Source organism: Lagopus leucura, unplaced genomic scaffold (genome assembly GCF_019238085.1).
Source record: "Lagopus leucura isolate 7727_CA_CO unplaced genomic scaffold, USGS_WTPT01 Super-Scaffold_100017, whole genome shotgun sequence".
Taxonomy (NCBI): Eukaryota; Metazoa; Chordata; class Aves; order Galliformes; family Phasianidae; genus Lagopus; species Lagopus leucura.
In genome coordinates, this window is record NW_024962271.1 from 6,226,476 (window position 1) to 6,254,232 (window position 27,757).

Sequence of the window (27,757 nt, forward strand, 5' to 3'; positions counted from 1 at the left end):
AATAAAGCCATTTCCAGCTTCAATACATCTGAAGATGAAACTTTCATTTAGTTCCCCTCTAAATATATTTCTCATCATATATTCAAAAATTATTTTCTAAATCCCACCTTGAACGTTTTGCATTTTAAATGAACCAAAAGTAATACTTTACTGTATATTAATGAACTCATTCAAAGAAGAAGCATTATGGTAACTCCACAGAATAATTGCTTCATGGCTTCATAAAGCTTCACTTCTACACAAACTATGTATTTTAGCAATCAAAAGCTCAGTTGGCTTCTGTAACAGAAATTAGTCACAAACATTAATGAAGTAGAACTTCAGGTTATGTAGAACAGAAAGGCATCCAGCTCAAGTAACAAGGAAACAGAAAAATCCTACTTAAATTGGCCAGTTCTTTCTATGCTTACTAAGAAAAACTTGTTGCACTTACCAAAGAGGAAAAAAAAACTTAGTTCTGTTATTAGCAGTCCATTACTTACACCATCCAAGTGGCTAGCTTTCCACCCTGTACACAAGTATGAGCCGACTTAACTCTCCTGTTCACTGAACTCACTGATGTTCTGCTCCCACAGAAACAGCTCTAGAAGGGTGATCTTAAAAATGAAAATGAAAAATTTTTTTAAAAAAATCACAGCATAGAGCAGTCTGGATTCGTGTTTATTGAAGCCAGTAATTAAAGATGTCCTTATTTTGCCAGCACTAGAAAGCAAGATCCCACATGACTGCATACTGCACTTGGTTAAAGCCATACAGCTGGTCTAAGGTTTGTCTCATACATTTGCAGTCCTAATTATAAGTTGGAAAAAAAAACAAACAAAATAAACAACCGCCACCCACCCTGCTCCACCTTCCTTCCCTCCCCCCAAAAAAACAAACAAAAAACACCCTTAGTATACAGGACAGTGAACTTTCATTTACAGCATGTATATTGTTAAGTTCATGATGTACAGAGCAGTCACTTTCAATGCAGTTAAATTAAATAAAATACGAAATTCAGTTTAAACAGTTTTTTTTAAATGCCAATAAAAAAAGTGCAAACTTAAAATCAAGCAGCATAACCACAGCATTTTTATGGAGGGCCAATCTTTAAACTTTTATATTTGCTTCAAGTTGAACAATTTCTTTTTTTGTTTTCTTAAACACGAATAGTAGATGCAGTCACCGTAATGCATATAAATACAGTCATATAACAGTTTAAACAGTCTACCGTACAAGTGTATCTGCAAATACAATGAAGTTTCGCTTGAAAATGTGAAGGCTGTTTGCAATTGGCCTTTGGTTCCAATGCTTGAAGACACCAGAAGAACTGTGCAGCTCACCAAAGCTGGCAGACTTCGGCAGCCACAGGATGCTACATTACTTACAACTCTTCTGATAAACTAGGAGCATTCACTTGCAATTAGAAACTGGAAATCTGTTTCTGTTTTGTCAGAAGCATCTTTTTGCAAAGCTATTAAGTTACAGTTATCAGTTTTGATAAATTTTAGTATATTTAACACTTTTATAAAACTGGGAAGTACTTCAATTGTAAGTTTCAGCTGTATTGCTAGAGAAAGTGCTTATCAGGTTAGATGGCAAAAACACAATTTTGGACTGAGGTTTTCAAACTCTACCCCATTACAATCACACACTTTTCCAATTTTCTTGTAATGCCTTTGATGTTTCAGTCTCAATTCTCAGTGTCAGAAGGACAGAGTGTAATTACTTCTGGTGTGGCAACTTGCAACTGGCACCCATTACACCAGGAAGTACATCCACATTCCCATCAGCCATCCACAGTCTTAGTCCATTATCTAGACAACTGTGTAACTTTAGGTCATACCCTTTATTTTAAAAAGTTAAAAAAAAAAACACATTTTTAACAAAACTGGCACAAATAACATGCTCACGTTAACAGTTGTCAAAGAGGCAAGTAAATACTCTTAGCTTCCTAGATAATGTTTAGACAGACTTACGTGAAGAACAGCCTCTTGATGTTACATAGGATTTGAAGTTAACATCCAGTACTGTGTTAGTGGTCAACCTAATTCTGTATATTTAAGTAACAGTATATATTAGGGAAGTTATATCCAGACATCGGATTTAGTACAAGTTTATAACAACAGAAAGTAAACTCTGCGTAACTCAAATTGTGGTTTTTCCCTTCAGCATTAAGAGCACAGAATATGCTTGGCATTTTTTAATTTAGGGTAGTGTGTACATGTAAAACAAGCATACCATATATAAAATCAAAAGTGCCATTTCAGTAACCATAGCAGTTTTGTTTTTACAGAAGGATGGTTTTCTGTGACCATGGGCAGAGCTCCGTCACAGCAACGGGGACAACAACCCATCTTTCCAAATGAAATGCTACATTAAAAAAAAAATACAAAACAAGTTATTGACTATGTTCATCATGTACACATTCGTACTTTTTAGGTTACCTTCAGAACGGGAGTTGGCTGCACCTGCAGCAGATGTGGTTGGAAACAGGGCCTTGAAAGCTTTTTACAAACTTCCACAGGTATAAGGCAGGAAACAGTTTTAGCTTGGTAGCAAATATTTAGTTACAAAAAGTAAGAAAAAAATACTGAGTGTTCTGTAGCACATTTCATTATGGGAAAATGACACGTCACCGACCATTCTTCATAGGCTAGCCTCTCGGCATAAAAAAAGGCAGAAGCTATCAGAAAACAGGACTTAAAATTAAATACAAATTGCCAAACTACGCATTTTAAAATAAAACCAAACAGTGACTGTTTGTACTACAGTGCACAATAAATTCAAGCACCTTCTAAAGACACATCACACGCTGTGCCAGGCACTTGGATCTAAACAAGTTTAAGTTTCTCCCTTTGTCAGCTACACCAGAAAGGGCATCCACACTCTTAGACATTTCTTTTCTTCTAAACTAAAACAAGATTTATAACAAGAATAAATTCCCATGATGCTTAGTGTTTGGCCTGGAATTCTCCAATATAAAGTAGTCTTTTTTAAAACAGGGATTATTTACCCTATGCAAAACACAGGATTTGACAACATTGCTCCTCTCCAGTCAATCCAACATTCTTGTTTCTTACTGATTCAAATCTGCTTCCCTTTTAGGGCTCCATCTCCTACCTAGGCTTCTTTCAACCTAATTAATGTTCTGTTACATCACCACCACCTTTCCAAGTATTTAACTCATTTGTAAACATACGAGTAGCCAATTCCAATAATTCTGATAGAGGATTCCGTTTCTTTCTTGCCTTATGTGCAGTCATAAGTAGTATTTTAGTAATAATTCTGCATCTTGCTTCTCTGTGCTCTTCACAACAGGAAATGCAGCTGCACCTGCTTACCTCGAAAACCAAAAGAATTGCCCTATATAAACTCTAAATGGTTATCTTATACAGAGGATTTTATATGCAAACTTCCTGAATGTGCACTTTTTACTGGGACAAGGCAATGACATAGTAAGCTCATTTCCCCTGCCCCCAAAAAAACTGATAGCATCTGCCATAGCAGAAAATTCCTGGTCTTATCAGATCAATATACATAGTTATTTGGTCATTTATTTATGCATTTTTAAGCGCTATCAAGCTTCATTCTCTGTCGGAGGAGAGCTTGTTGTTACCATAGAGTCTGGCTTGCGAGTCATCCTATCCAATTCTTCTTGAACATTTGTCAAAACTGTTTTTTGTCCTAAAAAGAAAAAGAACAAGGTTAAAGCAACCTACCATCCAGAAAATATTTTAACTGATGAGTACATGCATTCATAGGATCATTTTTTATGTCAGTATATTATTTAATTGCTTCTTATTTCACCACCTACCCAACAACACTGGGCCTGACTAAATACAAGGCAACATCTACATAAAGACCGGTACAAGACTTGATTCAACCAAAACCAAGATACAAAGCATGAAAATATCTGCAACATACACCAAAGCAACAAGAATCTTAAAAACAATCACACTTAGAATTTTCTAGAAAAATTAACTGTACACAATTCTGTTATTAGTACATATAGCAAGGAGTCTTTTCAACAAAGATTCCAACCACAAGCTCTCCCAGGTACGTAGGAGACCTGCTAGAAAAATCACATTTGTTTGGTCGCACTTATTCCTGATGCATTTCAATATTAAACAACTAACTCTTTCATGTCCGCAGACAGTGCTTCCCTTACAAAGGGGGACATGAGCTGCGTACTCATTTAATATCTCAGAGCCATCATTACAAAGGACTTCTTCAATTGAAAACAGGCACACTGAAGTATTTCATGGAACAGCATATCATACATTTTTATATTAGACTCAAAACTTTTTAACAATTCTCCCACTAAACTACAGTTTAATTCCCTCATTCTGAAAATTATAAACCCACAGATGAATTAATCATTAAAATTGGAACAATACATTCTAAAGCCCACAGTGTACAAGCATTTAAGATTAAAAACCTATACTTTTAGACAAAAAAATAGATTATATAACCATGTACTGCTTCCTTACACAGCCAAAGAATTTAACAAGCATCTGTTTTCCAGTTCAAATGTGTGTGAAATATTAGGTGGATTTTTTCCAGGGTACATGCTGAAAACATTAGGAAGGCAAGATTTGACTGTTGAAGATTTAAGTGTTTTTTTCCAAAGTACAAAGACTAAGTTAAAAGGCTACTTTTAATCACTGCATTGGTTTTAGATTTAAATGCTGATCATAAGCCACAGTATTCTTAAAAGCATCTATTCAAAGCATCAATATTTAAACAATTTTTATTAAAAAATGTAATAAATTTACAAATTACAATACAAAAAACTTCCCTTGTAGAATAAGGGCACTCTGATTTAAACAAATTCTAACCACTTGAGCAAAAGTAGGTCTAAACATCAACCGTGGCTTTTTTTATATATAAGAAATGCACTGTATCATTACAGTTGTCTCCTGCCACTGCCTCACATCACCTGTGAAAAACACTGCCCAACTATTGAGCGATACGTAGTTTTATACACTCCCCATTACCACTGTCACAGATGACCACCTTTCAAATGAAAAGAAACAAAAGAGCTCTTATTAAGAAAATTTAAAATACCACTCCATTGTAAACTAAATTGATATTTGCTTTCAGTTTCCCTACAAGAATATCACCAAGAATGCTAGCGGCCTTAGCCAATTAAGTGTAAAATGAGAGCTGCAAACTCCAGTTCTTCATCTGGAAGGGTGAAGTTAAACCTTTCAAAGTGAAAGTATCTGTGAACAGAAATGAAATAAATCTTTTGTATCTGTAGATACATAAGGAAATAAGATGTTCATCACAGAATCCATCATTTGAAGCTTTTTGAAGAGTCAAGATCTACAACTGGAAGAAGATAGTCCAGCAACGTCAAAGCAAACAGAGTGGGTGAAAAACTGCACAGCATAGAAACGAGTAAGATGGATTTCTACCCAGATCAGAGTATTCTCTCAAATAAGATGTGGGGCAAACCAATTGATCAGGCTGATCATTATTTGAAATCCATAATGTCTCTCTCAACCTGTAACAATATCTCAATCTCAACCACAGGATATTTACAACGGTGGGAGAAACAGGCAATCTCTTAAGAAGACAAATACTTTTAGTGGCAACCTTCTGAAAACTTAGGGCTCTTAAAATAGTTTAATTAGATACTTATAATCCTTACAAATATTATTTTAGTACGAGGCTGCCTGAATTCATTTTAAAACATTTTAAGATACTCTCCTCAACCCTTCCACAAAAGAACAACTAAACAGCTGCCTTTGTAAACTCAACAAGAGCTTTTCAGACATCAGTGTTAAGAGTCCTTCTTACCTTCTCAGGAAAGTTTAACCATATATTGGTTGAGTATAAGATGTGAGAACATCATCTGACAAGGAACAGGCATATTCTCTTGTGACTGAAAGCCGACAGTTCTGTTCCAAAAGTGAGGGGACGAGTGTGAGCTACCAACTTGATACAGCCAAGAAAAGCCAACTGCAATCTTGTGATCCCTCAGGAGAGGGACTTCCACCAAAGAAAGACAAATGCTGCTGCAGGCACTACAATGAGACGTATCAGGAGTGCTGCACACAATTCTAATCACTCATGTTCAAGAAAAGATAAGCCAATGATGGCAAGTAATGAAGAAGAAACTAGCAGAGAAAATAGAGCTCAGCTTTTATCAGAAGAGAACTCATCTAATTTAGTCTAATAAAACAAAGAGTTAAGAAAGGATGTGTGACTGCTGTCTCTAGATGTTTCATGAGAGAAATAATCTACTTAAATTAGAAGTTAATGCTGACCAAAAAACAACAACTAAAACTAGCCATTAGTCATCTCTGAGAACTCCTGAAGGCACATGATGTTCTAGAAGACTGAAAGAGGAAATAGTAAAGCTCATTAAAAACTAGTTAGTTTTTACTCTACTATTTGTCCATAAAATGCAATGATGGTTTAGATGTTTATGAACAGCCTAGCAGTACGATAGCATGGATCTGTTACCAATAAGGTGTGTCAAGCCAACCAAATTTCTTTCTATGATAGGATAACAGGTCCTGTGGAGAAGGGAGAAGCGGTCGATATCACATCTCACATAACCTTCACATAAACTAGAAAAACAGTCTCTATTTAGGAAAAAAAAAAAAAAACCAACTGTAATTTATAAAATTACCCATTAATTATCCATACTACTAGTCAGTATTCAAGAACAACAACCTACACTGTCCAACCGTTCCCAGATATGCAGGCTAGCATTCTCAAAGAAACTACAAAGGATTTTGAACAAGAGAATTAGATGTAAAAAAGTTATTTACATAAATTGTCAAAAAACAGAAAGCAAAAGAAATAAAATACTGCCTTTGTAAATATTCAGGTAATTTAATCAAGCCTAGAAAACATCCTATTAGGATGCGGAAATTGTATTAAACTGTCTGTACTGCTCTAACAAAGGTTGACCAATATCATACAGCCAAAAAAACACAACCTTGGCATGAGTCGTGCTGTGATGGTAATGCAGATTAATTAATTTCTTGTTAAGGCCGACAAAGCCTTGTCTGAAGTAGTGCATTCACATCTCAGCAGCAAAAGAAAAAGGTCATCTAAACAGTCAAAAGTACATAGCATAACAGTCAGAATTATCAGAGCCATAGATACACCCTATGAGGAAAGGCTGGCTGACAAGTGTTACTTCTGCAGTTTGGACAAAAATCACAGTAAAATGGCCAGTAGTATTCCAATATGCAGAAGACTGCTCTGAAGAAAGACAGGATATTCTCCATCTCTCCAGAAAAAGATGAATAGTACTGGAATAGTGATATACTGACTGTATGTTAGAAAAAAAATAACTAAGAAGTTAAGTTCTGGAACAGACTTCCCAGAGAGATGACACTGCATCTATCTCAGAGGTTTTTTGTTCGGTTGGTTTTCATTTATTTTTTGTTGTTGGTTTGCTGTTTTTCAAGTATCACTCAGGGGCTCCAAAACTGATTGTACTTTGATAAAGAAAAGGGATGAAATAGCCTCTAAAAATTATTTCTAGTCTTATTTCTATAAAAACAGATAAGTTGACGTTGCAGTAAGTAATCACACAACAGTGAACTGGATGGAGCAGTGTTTAATGGGAGAAGGCACTCTATTTTGGGGCAGAATTTAATATTTTTAATGTACATAAAATTCTATAATGAAAATGAAATGGGAATATATAATACAAAAGCCCATTTATTTTTACTTAAATAATAAATAAATTCAATAAGGAGATCTAATTAGGAGATCTGCAGAATTCATAGCAAATGTTGGAGAAAAAAAAAAAACAAAAAAAAAATCAGACCCACAAAATACTGACTCAAGTATTATTCAATACTGAATCAAATTCTAGCCATTCTGGAGATTACAGTTTATAAAGTGTCATGTAAAAGTCTTCCCAATAAGTAAATAAATGACTGAATATACACACTTTATTTTAATTCTGTAGAAATAGTTTCAGTTCAAGTACACATGCTCCAACTATTCCCTCTTGTTCTTTCAATTGCTATATCATCCTTGTCTGGCATCAAACCTCTTTTTTTAACTCCAGTTCAGAACATTTGGGTCTTACACTCTCTTCTAAGCATTATCAGAAACTGTGGGTTTAATCATTATGTTACACATGAAATCGCTTCTAGGATTAGAAGTAGAGTATCTAGCAATAATTCAGCAGTGAAATAACTCTGGAAGGCTCTTGAGTGTACAGTGTGACAGGAATGCCAATACTGAAAATGCACAGTAAAGCAATCAGCAAAGAAGTGAATTTCTAAGATTGGCTGGAACAACCATGCACTTGATAATGCTTAATTTTGTAGATACTATTCCATTTGTTCTGTTTATTTTCATCTAAAATACTGTAATTGTTTACTAGTAAATATCTCATACAATGCAGTCATAGGCATATACACAGAACAAATCCACTTGATGTGTTGAATCATAATAAAATAGTAAAATAATTATGAGATAACTTCAAGCTGTTGTAATATATAATTCATTTAAATTTGAATGATGTAAAGATTTCAATAGTTCAACTGGAAACTACATTCTAAACTCAATGAAATGCTCTTCTGTTAAGTAGTACAGTAGTTAAGTGTCAAGAAGACAAGGAACTCTAATGTAAAAGATTAGCACCTTCTGGACACAGAATCAAACGTTATTTACATTTCACTCAGAGAACTGAGTTATAACAAGTTTGATAGAAGCCCTGAGTCACGAAGTTGCAGTAGTACTTTAAGAGAACTTCATGTGCACATTTTGGCATTGCATCATCTGTCAAGATCTGCCACTTCACGCATCAGCTTAAAAGATACAAGCATTTAGGCCAACACAGGTCAAATAAAATATTTCAAACATGCAGTAACAACTCCAATACCTGATTTCTTGGCTGTACTTTGCACTCCTCCAGCACCAGGACTCCCAGGAGAGCCAGTCTTTTTGCTCAAGAGACTGTTAAAGAAACTAGCCAAGACACCTTCACTTGCAGCATTATCTGAACAAAACACACACATACACACAAACAAAAAGCATATTTATATATTTATACAATAGTTACTACCAGTGAATTTATTTTTTCCCATACAGAGATAACATTTACAAACCAAGGAAATAAACCTCAAATATAGAACACAATCATAGAGTTAGAAGGGACTTCTGAAGGCCATCTACTCCAACTCCCCTGCAATGTACACCCCAGGTCGATCAGGTTGCCCAGGGCTTTATGCAGCCCTACCCTGAAAGTCTCCAGGGACAGGTTATCAATCACATCACTAGGTAACTTGTTGCAGTGCCTCACTAACCTCACTGTAAAAGATTTTTCCCTTATACCTAACCTAAACCTACCTACCTTCCCTTAGCTCGAAACCATTTCCCCTTATTTTATCACCACAGACCCTGCTAAAGAGTCTTTCCCCTTCTTTCCTGTAGCTCCCCTTTAGGTACTGAAAGGCCGCTATCCGGTCACCTCGCTTCCTTCTCTTCTCCAGGCTGGAAAGTATAAAAATGTGAACTTTAAACCAGTCTGCATTCTAATAATCCAATCAATGCACAGAAAATGTACTTAAGCAATGTAAAAAATTAATGTATTTCAACTCTTTCTAACTGCTTGTCAGTAACAGAACTGCAAGTCACATGCATGACAAAATCAAACCAAAAAAAAAATGGATTGATGCCATAAATTGATTTGTGTTATTAAACTGACACTACACTGCTAGTGAATAAATTCCAAGATCTTTATTTTTTAGGAATATTTTTTTCTAAGGGAAACAACACATAAAAAATAGTAAGATGCTAATTCATACTTTTGATATTTGGATCTGGTTTCTTAACTGATGTTATTGGTGAGGCACTAGGTACATTGGCAGGACCGGCTCTGCCTTGAGTTCTTGGGGATCCTGCAGGTCCTCTTGCAGGAGATTCCTTAAAAAAAGAAAAAAGAAAAAAATCAGTATCACACAGATCAGAGAACAAATTGAATGAATTGATTACATAAACTAAATGCAACATTAAAAAGAAACTTTCATATTGCCAATGTACTCTATACACCTGAGGGAATAAATAAACAAAGTCAACACAGGTTATTTTGGGTCTGTGCCTCCACTAAGGGAAAGAATGAATCAGTGTATGAAATTTTCAGTTCAATAATCATCAGATATTTCTGCTTCCACAGCTAGTTAGAATGAATTCATTTCTTAGTAATGTTAAAATATTATCAAATATTTTGTAATTTTCTGAAGTTTGAGAAGATTATCTATTTCATGTTTACAACGTGGATGGACCTCTACAGTTTAGAATCTCTCACTCTTTTCCATAGAAAGAAACAAAACACCTCCTACTCTTCTCTTGGATCTACTTACTGATGCTCTTGTAGGCGTTGCTGGCTGTTTGGCAAGGAATGACTGCAAAAACAGCATATTAAGAATGTTAAATATATTCCAGGAACTACAAAGGAATAAAATACAGTGAAGCTCACTATTAGTTTATTTAATCATTCACTTTTCTGCTATTTATAGACTTCCTCTTCAGTATTGATATACTTCCAAACTTCACCACTAGGAGACCGCTAAAACAAATACATTTCCTTCAGTCCTTTGTCTTACACAAACACATTTCAGAACCACAAATCAGAACCACTGACACTCAAGTCTCTGTAACCTTTATGATACTTACAATCAACTACACAGAAAACTATTACTTGTTTTCTTTTAACTAACAAAGCAACTCTTATAAACAAAGGAGAATAAGACACAGCATGGCTAAATTTGACACCTTTACGCCTAATTCAAATTTAAACATTATTTTCTTGCTTTCAAGCCTCTAGCTGTAAGAAAACGGTACTTAAACTTTTACAGATTGACCTATGCAAGTCGTGAAATTTCAAATGATCTTATTCTTCTCCCTTAGAATGATTTTTTTGGTTTTGTTTTCAGCATATTTTCCTTTCAATTTACCAAGTCAAGTGGCTATATTCCCTACTCATACGCATACAAATACATGCAAGTCTTAGCTCACAATTACATTTGAAGTTGCAAAGCTGAGAAGTCATTATCTTGTAAAGCGAATGAGGAATGGAAAACTGGAGGCAAATAATAATGGAGAGCTTAAAGTGAAGTCTTATACAGTAAGGCTTTGGTTTTTTTTACCTGCTGTCTCGTAAGAAATATTTGCTCATCTTCTGCTGCCAGCTCTTTATCATGGACTAACTGTTGAAAAAAATTAAAAATAGAAATTGATTTCAATTTTTTTTTTGGCTTGGTGGTCAACAGCAAAGAAAAGGAGACAGAAGTTTAGCACTGTTACTTAAAATAATTTAACTTATTTCACACATTAAAGAGAAGAAATATGGAAGAAGTTGTGATTAAAAAACATTTTATGTGAATAAGTAACCTAGCAAGGAAGCAAGCTGGTGGAAATTCCCCTCAGAAAAAGAGTTCCCGATAAGTAGCCATATTTGTCTTTTTAAGCTCAGTTTTCAATCTCATCAGCATCTTTCAAATACCTATTTTATTACCTTACTCTGTAAAACCTTTCAACCCCACAGCTCCCAAAAACATTACACTGATCCTTAATCAATTTTAACAGCTGATGCAATCACAAGGGTTAGCACTAATGTCAGTAATACACTTTCTTCCTTACCAGGGTCTCTTTTTTATAATAGCCTCAAAAGCACTTGTGAAACTGTTGAACTCTTAGAATAGCATACTCAGTTTACAAAAGGCATTTTTGCACTACACTTCCCAAAAGGTTCACATGAAATGGATGATTTTGGACTGCCTTTGATTCACTAGGGTGAATGATTTCTTTGTTTTAGTATCTTAAATTAGTGGAAAATAAAGACCTGACAGTTTATGCTTTTGGATACAAAAAAAAGTATTTAGACTTGAAGATTTTCAACACTGCTGTTAGCAACCATTCAAGCAAACTGTACTTATTTATCAGACGGAAAAGAGTTTACCTCTTCTTACCTTTCGTACAGGAGGTTTTGCAATGAAGTCCTCATATGTATCATCCGGTTTCACTGTTGTGAAGTTTTCATGTAAAATGGCAATTTTCTTTTCATTGTCCCAACCAGCAGGTCTATGAAAAGAATTGAAGGAAAGCTTTGTCTTTTGAGCCACAGAAATTACAGATATAGAGACCACTTGTTCCGAAAAAATGACACAAACCATTCAAGTTTACATATTGCTCTTTTCAGAACCAGCCAGTATGCTCCAGGTATCTTTTATCTAAAGTAACAAAAATCAAAACACTTCAAAAGTGGCACTTCTAAAAGATGCTTCCAAATTGCTGGAAGCGCAACAGGTATGTGCTGAAGTTTGTCAGAAGATTTCATTAGAGTCATTTTTGTTTAAAAACAAGACTGAGAACATATAATTAGAAGAGATGTCTAAAAGTATTTCATAGATATGAAAAATGACGAAAGACAGCAACTCTTCGAGTCTCACTTATTTCTTTAAATACTATTTTCAAAGACTAGTTTTGCAATACGACATCCTTTCCATTAGAAGGAAAAAGATACTTGCTTAAAGTATTTACATTTATTATCGTAGTTTACATTCCATTTCCAACTTAATATAATACAATAAAATCATTGATGTAGGTCTTTCATCTATGTCTGTATAATGTGTGGCATTTAATAGAAGCAATATGCTTCCAGATTGCTTTGTACAATTGACTTACATAAAAACTGCATCCTTTTCTACCACTAAGGCAGGAGTGGTAAACTGAAAACCGTACGTTTTATGTACAATGTACTTATACAACAGATCAAGGTTCTTTTCCTCCTTAACTGATGTATAAATCAAGGCAGCTCCATCTGATTACTTATTTAAGGAAAAATACGTAGGATACAGTTTTAAAATTATATTAGTAATTTCAAAAAAGGAGTGCAACAGTCACATATCTATTAGGACCCATGTTTGAAAAAGTAATTAGACAAGAACTATCACTACTCAGTGTTTGGGGAGAGAAAGGAAGCACAACAAGAGAAGATTCATGATACTTTTACTGACATACCAAAGTTAGGTGTCTCCTAGTCACTTAACTTTGAAAAGCTGCACGTTGTATGCATTTTTAAACACCTTTACAGCAAGAAAAGCTATGTAATAAACAGCTAAATACTACTTCAAAGTGCAATTCCTCAGATTAACTTTATGCCTAATTCAAAACAAAAACATTATTTTCTTGCTTCCAGATTTCAGAAAATCTCTTCAGAGCAGGAAAGGATACACTGTAAGCAGAATCTACGAATGTGTGACTGAATGAAGTCAAAGTGCTCCTCTCTGTAATCATGCTCCTTCTCTAGTACGCTCACTGCATCACACTGGAAGAATAGGAGAAAAACAGTATCAGAAAAAAATCAATCATTTAATCCCAGCACATCTCTACCCTTTCCTTAGTATTACAAACACCACGTTTACTCTGAGTCTCTGGTTTTGAAATGCCACCACTATGTCAAAAGATGAAGTGATCAGCATGTTACTGCCCTTCTGCAAAATTAAAAACTGACACTGATGACGAAGCTGACTTTAAAATAAGTGTCTTATTTTGATTAATAATAATTATATTATTAATCCAAAAATAAACTGTGCATGGCTGTATAATGCAACATTCTAACAGTAAAGTAACTAGGTGCTTCACAGTAGCAAACAGAACTCACTTTTGTACAAACTACCAGCACAGGAATACCAAGGTTGTGTGTCAGCACATTTTCTCCAAGTGGCAAAGAAACACTTTCATCCTCTTGGCCTGAAGAAGGGCCCCTTCTCTGGGGGGATCCTTGGTAGCCTTCTTCAGGTTCTACATACTCTTGAAATTCCTTTATAACTACGAAAAGAGAGATATTTGTGAGACAAAACAAAGGAATTAGCTGTTCTTTTTAGATCAGAAATAATGTGAGCTAAAATATTTTTATCAATCGGTAACTTGAAATCTCCTTTTTTTCTTCTGTTTCTTTAAAATGAGCATTCCACAAGAATACAATGCAACTTTAAGCCTTGTTGCCTCTTCAAACACAACTCTCCCAAAATTCAGTAAATGGACAAAAAAAAAAATACTATTTTGAAACAGCCGCTCTTACAATACTAACCTTATAGACCATAATTTAAGTTTCTGTTACTCTAAATTTCTCTTACAGGAGCCAAATGCCAGAAACATAAAACATACACTGCATAAATACAGACTCAAGGACATCTAAACATTAGCAAAAGAGACTCAACCACATTCTGCAAAATTACAGCACAGCCTGGAGAAAGCGAGATGTGTTCTGTCCTTCCATCTTATGGCATTGCTGAGTGTTCCACTGATACACTGAGCACTATCAAACACTGAAGTATCTAAAAATAGTATTAGCACCATTCGGGAAGCAAAGTGGGACCCACACATTCCTTCACCAAGCTGGGTGGCAGCTCTTGTGTGCCACAGCCCACTGTCCACGCCAGGCCAACCAGCCCACAGCTCCACCACGTGCTCCCATGAAGGCATCCTTATTACACTCAAAGTCCTCAGATCCACGGTGAGAGCAGACCATACATACAGTAAGGAAAGCTCTTCCACAAGGCTGAGCCGCCAGCACATTCACAAAGAACCTGTTGTTCAGTACATGCAGCCACGTGACAGGGCCATCTGATACTTCTGAGGTTTAGGAAGTGGTAAAAACTCAGCAAAGTCTGCAATACAAAGCCTGCAAAATGAAGTCACTGTACCTTTTCTAAATAGGAAATACTTCTGTGGCAGAATGAGATGTGGAAGAAAGGGCAAGTCAGAAAAACAATTCTGCCCAAAGCTGCACAAATGGCAGTGTTTGTCAGAAACAAACAAATGTGTGTCATTCTCATGAAAGAGCTCTAAGCTCTTGTTGTAAAATATAACTACAAAGTTATAAAAATAAATACATAAACATGGATTACTACAGACTTTCATTCATCAGTTCAGAATCTCACAAGAACCAAGGAATTTCTTTTTTTTTTTATTAATTAAAAAAAATCCAGTGACTTTTAAACCTGGCAAGGCAGTGCCTTCTGGTGGAAAAGAAACCAAAATGTTTTCAGGGAGATGCCCTCTGTCAGTACCGCCTCGCATTCAGCAGCTGGAGATGGAAATTCCATTGTACCCTGCACACAGAGAGCTGCATCCCACCCTAGCTGATCTGGTGCCAGGGAGGAAACCTTCGCCACAGATCGAACTGCACAAGCCACTGCTGCTGTCCACTGTCAGTCCTGCACACAGCCTGCTATTAACCCACGGCTAGCACTGAGAAGTGCTTCAAGACACAGTTTCAGTCAGCAAAGGTATTGCTGAATTGGTGATTATGGATAAAAGCAGCTGAAAGCTGTACTGAGAAACTCTGACAATTGGATCTTGAGCACAGAAGCACCTGCTTTGAGCATGCTTCAAGCCATTTAAACACCAGGGAGTGGTGGGTGCTGGAGCAGTTTTGTCAGGACTTCCCTTCAGCCCCACGTTCCATGCAGAACTTCAGTGGGAGTAAACCTGCATCACAAGTGCAACAAACAGCTCTTGTCAACAACTGCTACAAGTGCACACCCGTTTCTGTTCAGGTGTTCCTTTGTCAGACAGCAACTTCATGCTCATCCACTGCTTTCCCACTTGATCTCTGCTCTCAGACGTGTATTGGACCTGCAGTTCATCATGCACCCAAACAGCTTACAGGAACCTGCATTTCCTCTCCTCCTTAAAGCAAGCTATTGGTATGTTCTCTGCCATACACACCACATTAAGGAATGACATTATGTAAGGTACAGCCATTAATTCACCGTTTTTTGTTTTAATGATCCGTGAAAAAACATTTTTTCTTATAGAAATAAATTGAAGCAAGTGCACATTCAATAAAAGGCAGAAAAATGACTGCTGCTATGTACCAGTAAGGATGAGAGTACAGTGAGTTGTCTAGCAGACTTGAAAACTATCACCAGATGATAATATGCAATTAAAAAATAAAAATGAAAAAATCAAGCATCCACTACAGTGTGCTCATTTGTCTATCAAACCTGTGGCTCATCCAGATAAGATCTTTATTTGTATTTAATGGATTATAAGGGTATTTTTGCATTTGACACAGTGAGCAAATTCAAGTTTCCAATTAATTGAACAATTCTGCTCTTATACTGCTGATTATTTACAAAGAATCACTGGAAGTTACCTGTAAGGGCAGGCACTGCTCCTAGCACAGGAGCAACTGATGGGAAGCAGCACCTAAAAAGCAACTAGCAGATTTTACAGACAAAACACACCAGCTTCAGTGAGTGCACAGAACACAGAAGCACTGAGTAGCAGAACAAGAAAAATACCAAAAAGGATTCAGAGCCCTGGTACCACTTTACTCCACCTCACCAATAACTCAGGCAGCATTTGGCTTTTTTTGTGCACTGTGGTCATAAATGTTGGTCTGAGTGAGAAACTGCTGAAGAGATATCCAGAAAAAGTATGTTTCTTTTACTTTACAAATTCTTACAGCTGTATGTTTGATGCAGAAAAGGCAGAGAACATACAACCACTTCAGCTTCAACAGGGACACGACTTAATTTTCTGGTATGTTACTGTCTTTCATGTATTCAGTTCTAAATGCTCCATAACATAACAGCCATTTTACAAGCATACTGTATTTCTGCACTTCCTGATTTCTGTTTGTTTCTTTTTTTTTGTTTTGCATTATTAAGTATGGAGACATAATTCAGACTTTCTCTGAACTGACTGTACTAATTCTGATAAATCACTATTTAAATATGAAGTTAAAACACATGAACTGAAGGTTTATTTGAATCCAGAGCGAGCAAGAGCAGCTCAGTAAGAGGACTGAGCACAGACAAAATTACATTCTTGGTATAGTCTGAATATTTCAGGTTTTTTCAAGGCAGCCTCTTGCTTCCTTACGTGCATCCTGCCTCCCATCATAGAAGCTCTTGAACACAAAGGGAAAGTCTCCTATGTGCCAGATGGAGCCTGGCATTATCCACCCAGCAGAGCCTGGAGTCTGTATCTCAAACAGCAAACACCAAAGGCAGGGTGGAGAAAGGCCACAAAAACCTTGAAAGCAAAGGCAGGCAGTCCAAAATTCAATTCCATTCAAAAATGGTGAGCTAACAACATTGTTTTCCAGAAACTACCAGAAAGATCCGAGTAATAGAGAAATCATAACCTAGCAACAGTTTAGACGGATACTAGAAAACATTTCCCCAGAGCCAACAAGAACCAGAGCTGCCACTGAAAGCTTTATCCATGTGCCCCATCTTAAGTCTAGAAGCAAGCAGAAGGGCACATGGTTGTAAGAGCTGAAATCAGGAAACACATATCTCCATGAGGCAGAATGCTGCAGAGGGGCTTTACTAGCATGAATTTAACAGCTCTGCACCTGTTCTATGTTTTGATTGCCTGCTTTACATACATGCTTTATCATCCCATTTTTTTTTCATAATTGCTATTGCTGCATGTAGTTCTCCACTTTCTGAGCAGCAGCTTATCTCAGGAGGCAGTACAGAACTTCAGCAGGGAGAACTTTGCAGGCATGGCCTTTTGGGGGACCATCGTCACAAAACACACTTCAGGCACACATGCTTTTTATTTTCAAAGAAGTTATGCTGCAAAATATGGCCAGAACCATAGCATCCATTTCTTGGGCATACTTGGCCGTTACAGCAGCCGAAGTTTTAAGTAGTAATTTAGCCTTAGGGACAGCCTACAGAAACTTAAAAGTCACGTATGAGAGCAGACAACTATCCAACACAGCGACTGAGAGAAGCAGCAGGAGGGATGCTCTGCAGCCGAGACGAAGGCCCCGTTTTACCTGCATGTCTGTAACAGACTGAAGTTCAGCGCTCACCCACGCGATGGCAGCAGAGCCCTACAAGCGTGTCAAACAGGCAGCTTGCGCATTTTCCTTTCCCTCTATCAAAAACCAAGACACACCAGGAATTTTGAAGGTACTCCCTTTGTAACTGTCCATGACACTACTCCTGGAACGGCTTCTCAGTTCCCCAAGGGCTGTGCTGAAGCTGTGACTGTAACTGAATCCTCCACACAGTGCACACTCAGCGAAGGCTGAACACACTTTCCTATTCAAAAGTCAGCTTCAGAAGCACAAAGAACTCCATCTTTATTTTATAAAATTTTATAAAATTATTTTATAAAATTTGGTGCACTTCCAAAAATGCAAATCAGGTTAAAGGCAGTATTTTGAAATCAAACTGCTTTTCCATCCACTACTCCTCAAAAATAATGCTTTTTCCCTTATTGTTTTTTATTTAATATAATCTGATGATCAAACCACAGATGGCTTCAATCAGCAAGCATATACTTGAACCAGTATGGTGTAGGCACAGGCCTTTTGGGAAAGCAGTATTTAACATTCAGAAAGGAGATCAGCTATAGAAATACATCTGAATGCCCACATGCCAAACAGATTACACTGCTCCCTGAAGTGAACTTGAGGAAGCTACGAGACCGAATCTGCCAAGGTGTAAACACAGCAACCAGTCCTGCAAAAAACAAACCACCAACAACAGAAAGCAGCGCCCACCCAGGATCAGTATCCATCTGTACTTGAGCTGCAAAGGAGCACGTTGCTAAGATCTTTTCCACCGAAGGAATTTATTTTTGGAGTAATTCAATTTGAATACGGAAAAGAAGTCTGTAAGAACTCTCCAAATTATTTCAGAAGAAAAGAAGCTGCAGGAAGCAGTACTGCAGCAGCGACTGCTTGCCTGTGCCAGATTCATTCCTGCCACAGTTATGCCAGGCAAGAAACTAAATTTATACAACATTCCTAAAGTCACACGGCAAGAACAGCCACAGTGAGACGTACCAGGACCATGGTCTGAAGCTCATGAAAAGCAAGGGCAAAGAAATATATTGGGAACATACATAGTAGGGAATGGAACCTGCTTTGGATACCCACAGGAAAGCAGACAGCTCACTTTACTACTAAATTCTGGCACTGTTTTTAAAAACATGATTCCATGTTTTTTAAGAAATGGTTTAAAAAAAAAAATTATCAAAATCTCATGATTGCAAGGAATTTAGACAATTCACCTGAAATTTTGCTAGCAGAACAAAACTGCAAGACTTCTTTTAAAGCCTAACAGTCTACTGTTATGTTCATAACTTCAAAGCAATCGTTATTCAATGCATTCTCAAAACACTAACCAGAAGATATTAATCATTACCAAAGAAAGTGGCAAGAGACAGGTTTAAAAAAAAAAAAGCAATTATGTAGGGATGCACAAAGACTTACACTTCTGTTCCATGTCTCTCATTTCTTCCGGAGGAATTTTCAGCTTATCAATATGTTCTTGCAAGACACTGGCCCATTTCTGTAAAGACTCCATAACAGTCCAAGGTCTAGACATATCCGCAACAAAGACCACAATGGTGTCTTGCAGGGATTCTGCAGAAACGGCAAACTTCAGCAGGCCTTTATTGTATAAGTCTCCATCCAGAATCCAAACATTACAGCGCGTATGATCTGAAAAGAAAAAGCATAGTTGTAGCTCAAAGGATGTCAGCCTGCTGCTTTGCTAGCATAGGAGCCAACAGAGGACTTCTTCAGTGTCAAAGGAAAGAGCAGAGCCCAGCTACCAGCAGATCCTGTCATTTCTCACAGGTGCACAAGTGCCTACATTAATTGATAGATGCCTCCATTTAAACAGGACTGTCCTTGATTCAGAATCTTCTTGTTTAACATGTAATTTCAGTTCCTTGGCTTTTATTATTGGCAGATGACACAACAGCTTTTAGACATCAGATGGCCTTTCTCAATTTGAGGTAAGTATATGTCAAGTAAACCAAGCGCCCATCTAACACATGTGTAATGCCAAGTTCCAAAGAGAGTGGGCACAGCTGCATTTGGTCAGAAAGCCTTAAGTGTCCCTCAGACACTGCTTTAACAAACCCAAGACATCTCACAACAGAACTAAGCTGCAAACAAGATACAAACAGTAAGCAGCTTAGGTCTCTAGCACAGGAGTAGGAGGAGCCAAACACAGGATAAATATAAAACCTACCAAACTTCAAAGCTATCAGCCCTTAATTCACAGTGACTTAACACTGGCTTCCATTTACAGTGTCTTCATAGAATTAGTACAGGACAAAAGACTTGGTATTTTAGTTTTTGTGTTTCTCCCCATAGCACCTGGATAGTGATCAAACAATTTTTGTTGAAATGCAAGGGGAAATAATCCCCTGGGACAGGCAGCAAGCATGAACTTTGCCAAGAACAGAAGAAACTGAAAATGCAGCATCATCCAGGAGGGATGCATCAGGCACTCTGGACAACCATGTCTAACCAAATTACATAATCCTCAGAAGCTTCCAGTGGAAAAGACACAAGTCTCCTTGTTGTATTTAGGAGACTCTTTGTAGTATCTCTTCCAAAGTGTTCTCCATTCTATTCCAGATGTCCAGAGGGAACAGTGGGTCTCCACAAGCATTACAGATGAGAGGTGAATTACGAAATACATGCACTCAGTCTGCAGGCCAATCTCTGCAGAGCACAGATTTTCAAAACTGCTACCGAGTTTTGAGCCGTTGTCCCTGTGTTTCCTTGACATGTGTTCCAAATCTTTCAGCTGCACAAAATAAATCCAGTCTCTGTGGCTGTCAGAACTTCAAGAAAAAAAAAACATCAGGATCAAAAAACGTTGGCTCTAGAAAAAGGCAAAAATTTGACTGAAGAAATTGGAAGGAGAAAAGAGCGCAGAGATATGCATATATCTCTTGCTAATTAGGTCTCGAATAACATCACAGAACAGTCCAAATTACAGACAGACTACATCAAGATGCTGTACACAGGCAGCCTTTCTTCTGCATCTCTGTTATCCTCCTATTTAGGTACTGCTAGGTATCACAGGGCATTCAATCATCAGTCATCACAAAGGCTGACAGTTATGCTTCCCAATTAATTAAAGATCTTTCTGCCAATTGGGCTCTTCAGAACTATCTTTTGCAGTGAGCAGTTAAAACAATTCTTGCATATTTAAGAAATACATCATTCATCAATTATTTGTCCCTTCCCACCTCCCCATAATCACTACTAACTTTTAGAAAACTAACTAAAGTCTCCCTATAAGCTATAAAAAGTTACAACTCTCATTTGCATTTCAACAGTTTCTCCTGTGGTGACTGCTTCAATCACAAAAAGGACTTCCACATCCTAGCAGGTAACAAAATTCAATGAACAACTTAATTCCCTGATTTGCTGCCGCTTTTTTAAGCAAGTAACAATAAAGGTTGGAAATATTTTGTTTACTAAACACCTTTGTCTTACTTAAGGTTTTAGTTTGTACTTAACATCTAGAATGCATACTGAATCTAGAACGCACAGTGGAACTGTCACTCAAATGAAATCAACCTGCCAAGAAGACCAGAAGCCCAACTCTCACATTAATGTAACATAATTGCACCATTGTTTGCTTGCCTTTTCTTCTTTTTTTTTTTTTTAATACAACACCATATGAAAATACAAAGTGAAAGGTTTTCCTCCCTTCTTATAGTAAAAAGACAACCATCAGGTATAGTTTGGGATTTTCAATTGCTACAAATATAAAACACACCGAAAGCTACAGCACTGCTTGTTGACAGTTTGGCAAGGACTAGAAGGCAAATTCAACTTTGTCAGCACCACATCAAGCTCCTATTAGTCATACGATGTGAATGTTAACTGGACCTTTCATCATGGCTACGACACAAGATGCCAACACAGAGCAAATAATTACCAGATCCTGCTGCAGTAACAGGTGTTGCTAACTAAAGACTATTACAATCACTGCTAAGACTACATCTCCAAATCCTGTCAATACTTTATCCTTAAGCTCCAAAAAGGGTTTTCCACCTTTGATCAATTTTACTTCAGAAGTTTGATTCTGTGAAGTGCAATAACATTTCCTTTATTCAAAATGTATCAATGGTAATTATCCAAGCCATATGTGGAAGAAAACAGGAGAAAATCACTTTCAATAGAACTAGTTTAAAGAGGTCGACAAAAAAATTCCCATTAGAAACCAGCGGCCCTTGGCTCACGCTGGAATAACCAGTTCAACTGGAATATGTACATGATATGACTGAGGCCAGTCCAAACCTGAGGCAAAAAAAAAGACTACTTGATTTTCTTACAAGTATGAATGACTGTATCTCACCTGCATGTTTTGCACAGCCAGAGACAACTGTATTGCAGAGGTAATCTGAAGACCAACTGAAAGATCTCTATGGTATTTATAATTGCCTGCTAACCCATACGGGCATTGCTACGAAGCCAGCCACCTGAACAGCTGACGTAGTTTATTTCACTGACCTGCTGCACACCCTCTCTTTAACTGTGACCTATCATCCTATGAGAGTCTGAAAGTTGCTCCAGAAATAAATCCTGTAATAAAATTATGCAGATCCCCCCCCCATCTACACCCTACCAATTAAGACAGCTCTCAAAAGCAAACAGACTTTGCAAACAGCAGAGACACAAAGACACCTACTCAACACAAAGGCAAAGAATTCTAACTTACATCCCTGGGAAATGCCACTAACAGAGGATTCTAGGGCCTGAGCCCAAAGGCCATTAAATATTCTGAGACAACTGCACAGCTAGTGCTGTAAGTACTTTCATCCAGATGAACTGAGGGGCCATATACATAGAAGCCATATGCTCAAAGGATACTGCATCTTAGGAGAACTCTCTCTCTCTCTCTCTCACAGTACTGCTGGTTGGGTGTCCCTGAGTCTCTACAGGAACAAATGTCTTAGCCTAGGCAGAATTTGGGATAGTACCCTAAGGAGGAGATTTTTCAGGTAGAAGAGGTCCAGTACTGAAACTCTAAGCTATCCTGAGGCCTAAAGATCAAAGCAGCATGTGTTACAGCAACCATCTAATGCCTGATGGAACAGAACCGAACCAGGGGCGACATGCATTTTTGACACCCAAGCTAGGTATCCACCACTGCCAATGAAAACAAGTCAGTGGGCACCTATATTAAGCACTGAGGTGCCCAAAAAAAATTATATGCATCTGTGTAACTTTTCTTAAAGTGAACAGACAACAGTAAACTAAATCATGCACCCAGGGTCACCCAACATGAAGCAAAGTGACTCTCCTTCAAACATAACAGGAGTCAGATACAAACATCCTTTAAGAAGTAAGACAGGAAAGGGAGCAGGAGATGGAAACAAGAAGCAACACAGAAGATTTCCTTAAGATTTGCAAAGCAAGGTAGGAAGTGGATAATGACTCGGCACTATGATGAAAATATTTTTCATGGACATAATAAACTCTTCCAAAAAGCAAAAAAAGGGAAAAGTCATCTCCCAGCACTTGAGAAAGAAGCTGACAAGACCTTCTTCACCCTGACGCAGAGGTTCAGTTATCAGTGCTGACCTGACACCTCTGCAAATAAATCCATGTGGTTTGCTGGTCTCAAGTAGACCAGAATACAGTAAAAAGCAGGTATGCTCAAAAATGAATATACAGCAGTTAGCTTCTGACCACCTATCTCTTGTTTCTTCATGGCTTCCAAGAACTGTGGGACAGTTGCAAAGGTTTAGTTCCCAAAACTGTATCCAAATACGTACACACCTAAAGCATGTGAAGAGTTAAAAAAAACAAAACAGAGCATGTACTGGAGAAATCAGAGCGTTAACTTCGTCTGTCAGGAGGTCCTGACCCACTTTGCTATTTATTTAGCTTGCTGATGACGCTAACAAGACAAAAAGGAAAGATGCAGATATTATTAGATCCTATCACATCTACTGAAGGGATGCACGAAGACCTGAATTATCCAGCTGAGTCAGCTAGTCAAAAAGGTCTGATTTTCTCTTGCTACACACTGCCAGAGCTCTTACAACAAGCCTCTCCTAACCACCACAAATACTTATCACTTTCAGGAATAGCCCACAAATACTTCCAGAGTAGGGACATACTTGAAGCTTAACAGCACCACTAAGAACATCACATCTAACTTATGCCATGTTACATCTGCTTATAATACCATCTCCTTTGTAGCTGCCCTAAGCTCCATATCACACAGCATCTTAACAGCCCTAGGGTTTCTTCACCCTGATCTATTTACACAGTACTGAACACGATGATACACAGTGAGGAAGCACATACATGAAGAACCTCAAGCAGCAAGGAATGGCCTCAATGCTGCAACTTACACCACAAAACATTTTTAGGAACTGTAAGATCAGGCATCCACTGATGACACAGGCAGTGCGCTCATACACGAACTGTGCCAAATCTACTATCTAAAGACAGTTTATCACCACATGAGCACAGGACCAATCTCCATAACAACCAGATGCATACAGTACTTAATAACTCATGCAAACCTTTCAGTACATTTCCATTTCCAAAATGCCACGACAGGATCTTCCCAGTTCATCTTTTTTTCAGAAACATAGTTAAACCACCATCACTGCTTCCTTCTTCCCATTTTAAACTCAGAAGGTCGTATACAGGAAGACCACCATTCCAGTCTTGGGGGAGGAAAACCAGCACAAAGAGGTTCAGTAGTTTGCCCAAACGACACAGGCAGATTTAGGAGCAAGAACAACGAGCTCACTCTTCACCTCTTCCTGTCTCTAACCTTCAGCAGAATAGATGAAATGAGATTAGTGATATTCTCACCATTAGACCAGTCTCTTGCTTTTCTGAACATCGTCATCACCAACAGCAACAAAAAGGGACAAGTGAGAAAACCCGCAATTTGAGAAACACTAATTCTGACTTCATGTTCTGTTCTTTACTCATTCAACTCCAACAAAATGGCTCAGCTACAGTTCAACAAAATTCCACACACCGCTCAAGAAATCAAGAAAACCTTAAATCTCAAAATTCATATTAAATTTTGATCTGATATCCAAATAAAATTTTGATGATGTATCACCACCACCTTCCTGTAGTTGTAAGGCAGTCCTACTAAATGAAAATAATCTCCTTGTAACTCAACACCAGCAGACTTATTTATCTTGAAATTAATTGAATCCTGAGCTACACCAATAGGTCAAGCACACTTCTACCTCATTCACAGGTGAAGCTATAAAACAGGCAAGAAACAGATCAAATCTGAACATAAAATGCCCTTAAGAAATCAATATACCTTACAGAACATACACAACAACATTGGAACCAGCTACTTGGGTGTAACCCAAAATTGAAGCCAGAGTTACATAAAAACATCAGCTACTTAATCACATAAACAGATTACATATAAGATGACCTTACCATCTCTGTCTTCATCGTGAATATTTAGATATAAGTATTCCAGTCCTCTTCCCTTTTTGCCATATTCCGCTCCCTGTATTTTAGCCATAAGCGTGGTTTTACCTGAGCCATCGTCACCTGCCAGTAAGTTTTTACAGGAAAGAAAAAGACAGTTTCAGAATTAACTTGAATGGAATTTCAAAACACAACTGGAAACGAAAAGTCTTCTTGTGTTTTTATTGATTATGGGAAAAACCTGCTGGGTTTTCTTCCAAGTATGCCAGCTGAATCCCATGGTTTATACCACAGAAATAAGAAAGAAGCACTCCACTGTCTATCACTACCCCCCATTTATCTAATTACACATTATAAGTTAACAGCATAAGCCAAAAAGAAAGTAAAACTGCCAGCCTGGAGAAAAGAACACCACAGATCACTTTACAGGAGCTAATTTTATCCAACTGATGCGTCAGTGTGTTCACATCATTGTTCTCAACGTGCTTTGCCTCTACAGAAAGCAGACGGGCCGCGTTCCTGCATCTGCTACTTACCAAAAACAAGAATATTTTTGCCAGAGGGCAGTTTAGATCTCGACCGGGTGGAAACCTCGCTCAGTATCGATGACCTGGAAATGCAGAAGGTGCGGTCAGGCCATCAGCAGGGACACACAGCTCGTACACACAGCCCGGACACGCAACACTCCCTGACAGCACCCTGAGTTCCACAGCCCACACGGGCTGGGGTACACTCACCCTGTTCACAAACCAGGTACGAAACAGGTAAGAATGTGAGTTCATTTCTCTTTCCAACGTTTCCAGAAATAAGCCACCTTTGCAGGGACAGATTTACAATCCCTAGAGCACAGGCAGTGAAGTTTTTCTCCCCTAGCAGTCACGTCACTGCAATGCATTACTTTCCAATTGATGACTAACTCTTCCCACAATCCATTACCGTATTTCGCTCACACATTTTTCTTCCGTTACCGCTGTTTTCAAGAGATAAGCGCCTAAGAACAAGCACCGCAGCCTCCCAGACCCCATCCCTGCGGTCCCCGCGCGGTAAGAGCCGCTCCGGCCCCGCACGCCGCCGCCACAGCGACGCGGCCCCAGCCCTGCCGCTGCTCCCCGCCGCGCTCCCCGCCGCACCCCGCCCGCCGGGCCCCAGCGCGGCCGCCTCACGGCCCTGCCGCATCGGAGCGGGGTGCTCGCTCGACCCGGGCCAGAAGAGGCCCGCGCCAGCCCCCGGCCGCAGGTGGAGCGAAGGCGGCCCCGCGAGGCAGGCTGCCCCACCGTGACAGAGCGGGACGCCCAGCAGCGCGGCGCAGCTCGGCCCGCGGGCCCGGAAGGCGCGTCCCCCCGGCCCGGCCGCTCACCACAGGTTCTGCCCTTCTTCCTCCTCGCTGGGGAGATCGGCGCCGCCGGGCCCGTCTGGCCCCAGCAGCTTCTTCTCCACCGGCACCGGCGCCATCTTGCCAACCGCCGCCACAAAGAGTGACCTCACCCGGGCCCGCCGAGGACCCCGCTCCTCCCTCTCCCCGGCCCGCCCGCGCGGCCACCCCGCCGCACTCCCGGCCCCGCAGCCGTTCGCCGCCGCCTCGCCGCGCCCCGCCCCCGGCGGCCGTCAGCCGCTCTCGGCCGCGCCGCGTTCCGATCAGGCGGCGCCCGGGCAGCCCCGGCAGCGCCCCCCGCTCTGGGCGGTGCCGTTCTGCGAGCGGGGCGGACGCTGCGGCGCCCCCTGGTGGCGGCGGATACGGCGCGACTCCGCTCCGCCCGTTGTGCGGCACGGAAGCAGCGTGTTCCAGAACGCGACTCATTAGACCCAAGGGGACGTTCACAGCCCCCTTCTTGCACAGCTCGAGTAAAGAGGATGGACAAGACAGACTCCAGGCATTTTTACCGCTGCTTGAGCATTTGAGTAAGAAAAAGGAAGTGCCAAAGATGAAAACCATTAAAAGACCTATTTATTATATTAGCATCATCTGATGCTTCCACTTCAGGTTTGTTTTTAAGCACTTGAGCTACATCGCTGTGGAAGCCCACAGCAAAGTAACTACATTTTTGCCATTCTATACTAACAATCAGAATTCAAATAATAAGGCTATCATGGAAAAAAAGAAAAACAAGTCATAAAGGCTTTCCCAAAAGATTAAGTAAATATTATGAACTTAACAGAAACAGTGGTTCTGCTCACCAACTTGAACAACAAGCAAAGAAGTCCCACCATAAAATGAAATCAAATTTACCAGTAGTTACACTGTGCGTCATTCACTGCTGCAGTATTTTATGCAGGTCCACAAATATCATCCAAGTCATCCATACTAGTCAAGAAATACTGCAAATAAACCACATACTAAATGTTCCACCTGTAAGTTCTGCCATTTTCACAAGCCCTGCATTACCATTTACTTGTACCCATTTAAGATTCATCCACTATACTGAGCAGTTTTCAAACATACCTTTAGTGTTTTCTGCCACTGACATATCTTGTCTCACACAAAATTATTTGCAAATAAGAATAGAAAAGATTGTTCTACCACTGTCCTCTCTAAAAGTACCCAATCTTGTGTACAGAAATTCCACGAGT

At 38.9% G+C, this 27,757-nt stretch overlaps 1 protein-coding gene across 1 annotated transcript; it reads right to left on the reverse strand.

Moving 5' to 3' along the window:
* Positions 1–639: 639 nt before the first annotated feature.
* DYNC1LI2 (dynein cytoplasmic 1 light intermediate chain 2) lies at positions 640–26,696 on the reverse strand. Its single transcript, XM_042877016.1, has 13 exons — positions 26,547–26,696; positions 25,726–25,799; positions 25,196–25,312; positions 19,220–19,450; positions 13,631–13,797; positions 13,201–13,294; positions 12,652–12,787; positions 11,937–12,048; positions 11,115–11,174; positions 10,329–10,370; positions 9,774–9,891; positions 8,849–8,965; positions 640–3,666 (listed from the first exon to the last, which is right to left on the reverse strand). The coding sequence occupies exons 1-13, from the start codon at positions 26,639–26,641 to the stop codon at positions 3,560–3,562; spliced, it is 1,470 nt and encodes a 489-aa protein (XP_042732950.1). The 5' UTR covers positions 26,642–26,696; the 3' UTR covers positions 640–3,559.
* Between the last annotated feature and the right edge of the window lie 1,061 nt (positions 26,697–27,757).

Excerpts from the sequence above, each read along its gene's own strand:
- DYNC1LI2 (XM_042877016.1), bottom strand. The coding sequence starts at position 26,641 with ATGGCGCCGGTGCCGGTGGAGAAGAAGCTGCTGGGGCCAGACGGGCCC. Across the intron at positions 12,788-13,200 it reads TCGTAGATTCTGCTTACAGT|ATGGAGCTGCCTTGATTTAT; the intron begins GTATCCTTTCCT and ends ATAAGTAATCAG. Across the intron at positions 3,667-8,848 it reads AAGTACAGCCAAGAAATCAG|GACAAAAAACAGTTTTGACA; the intron begins GTATTGGAGTTG and ends TTTTCTTTTTAG.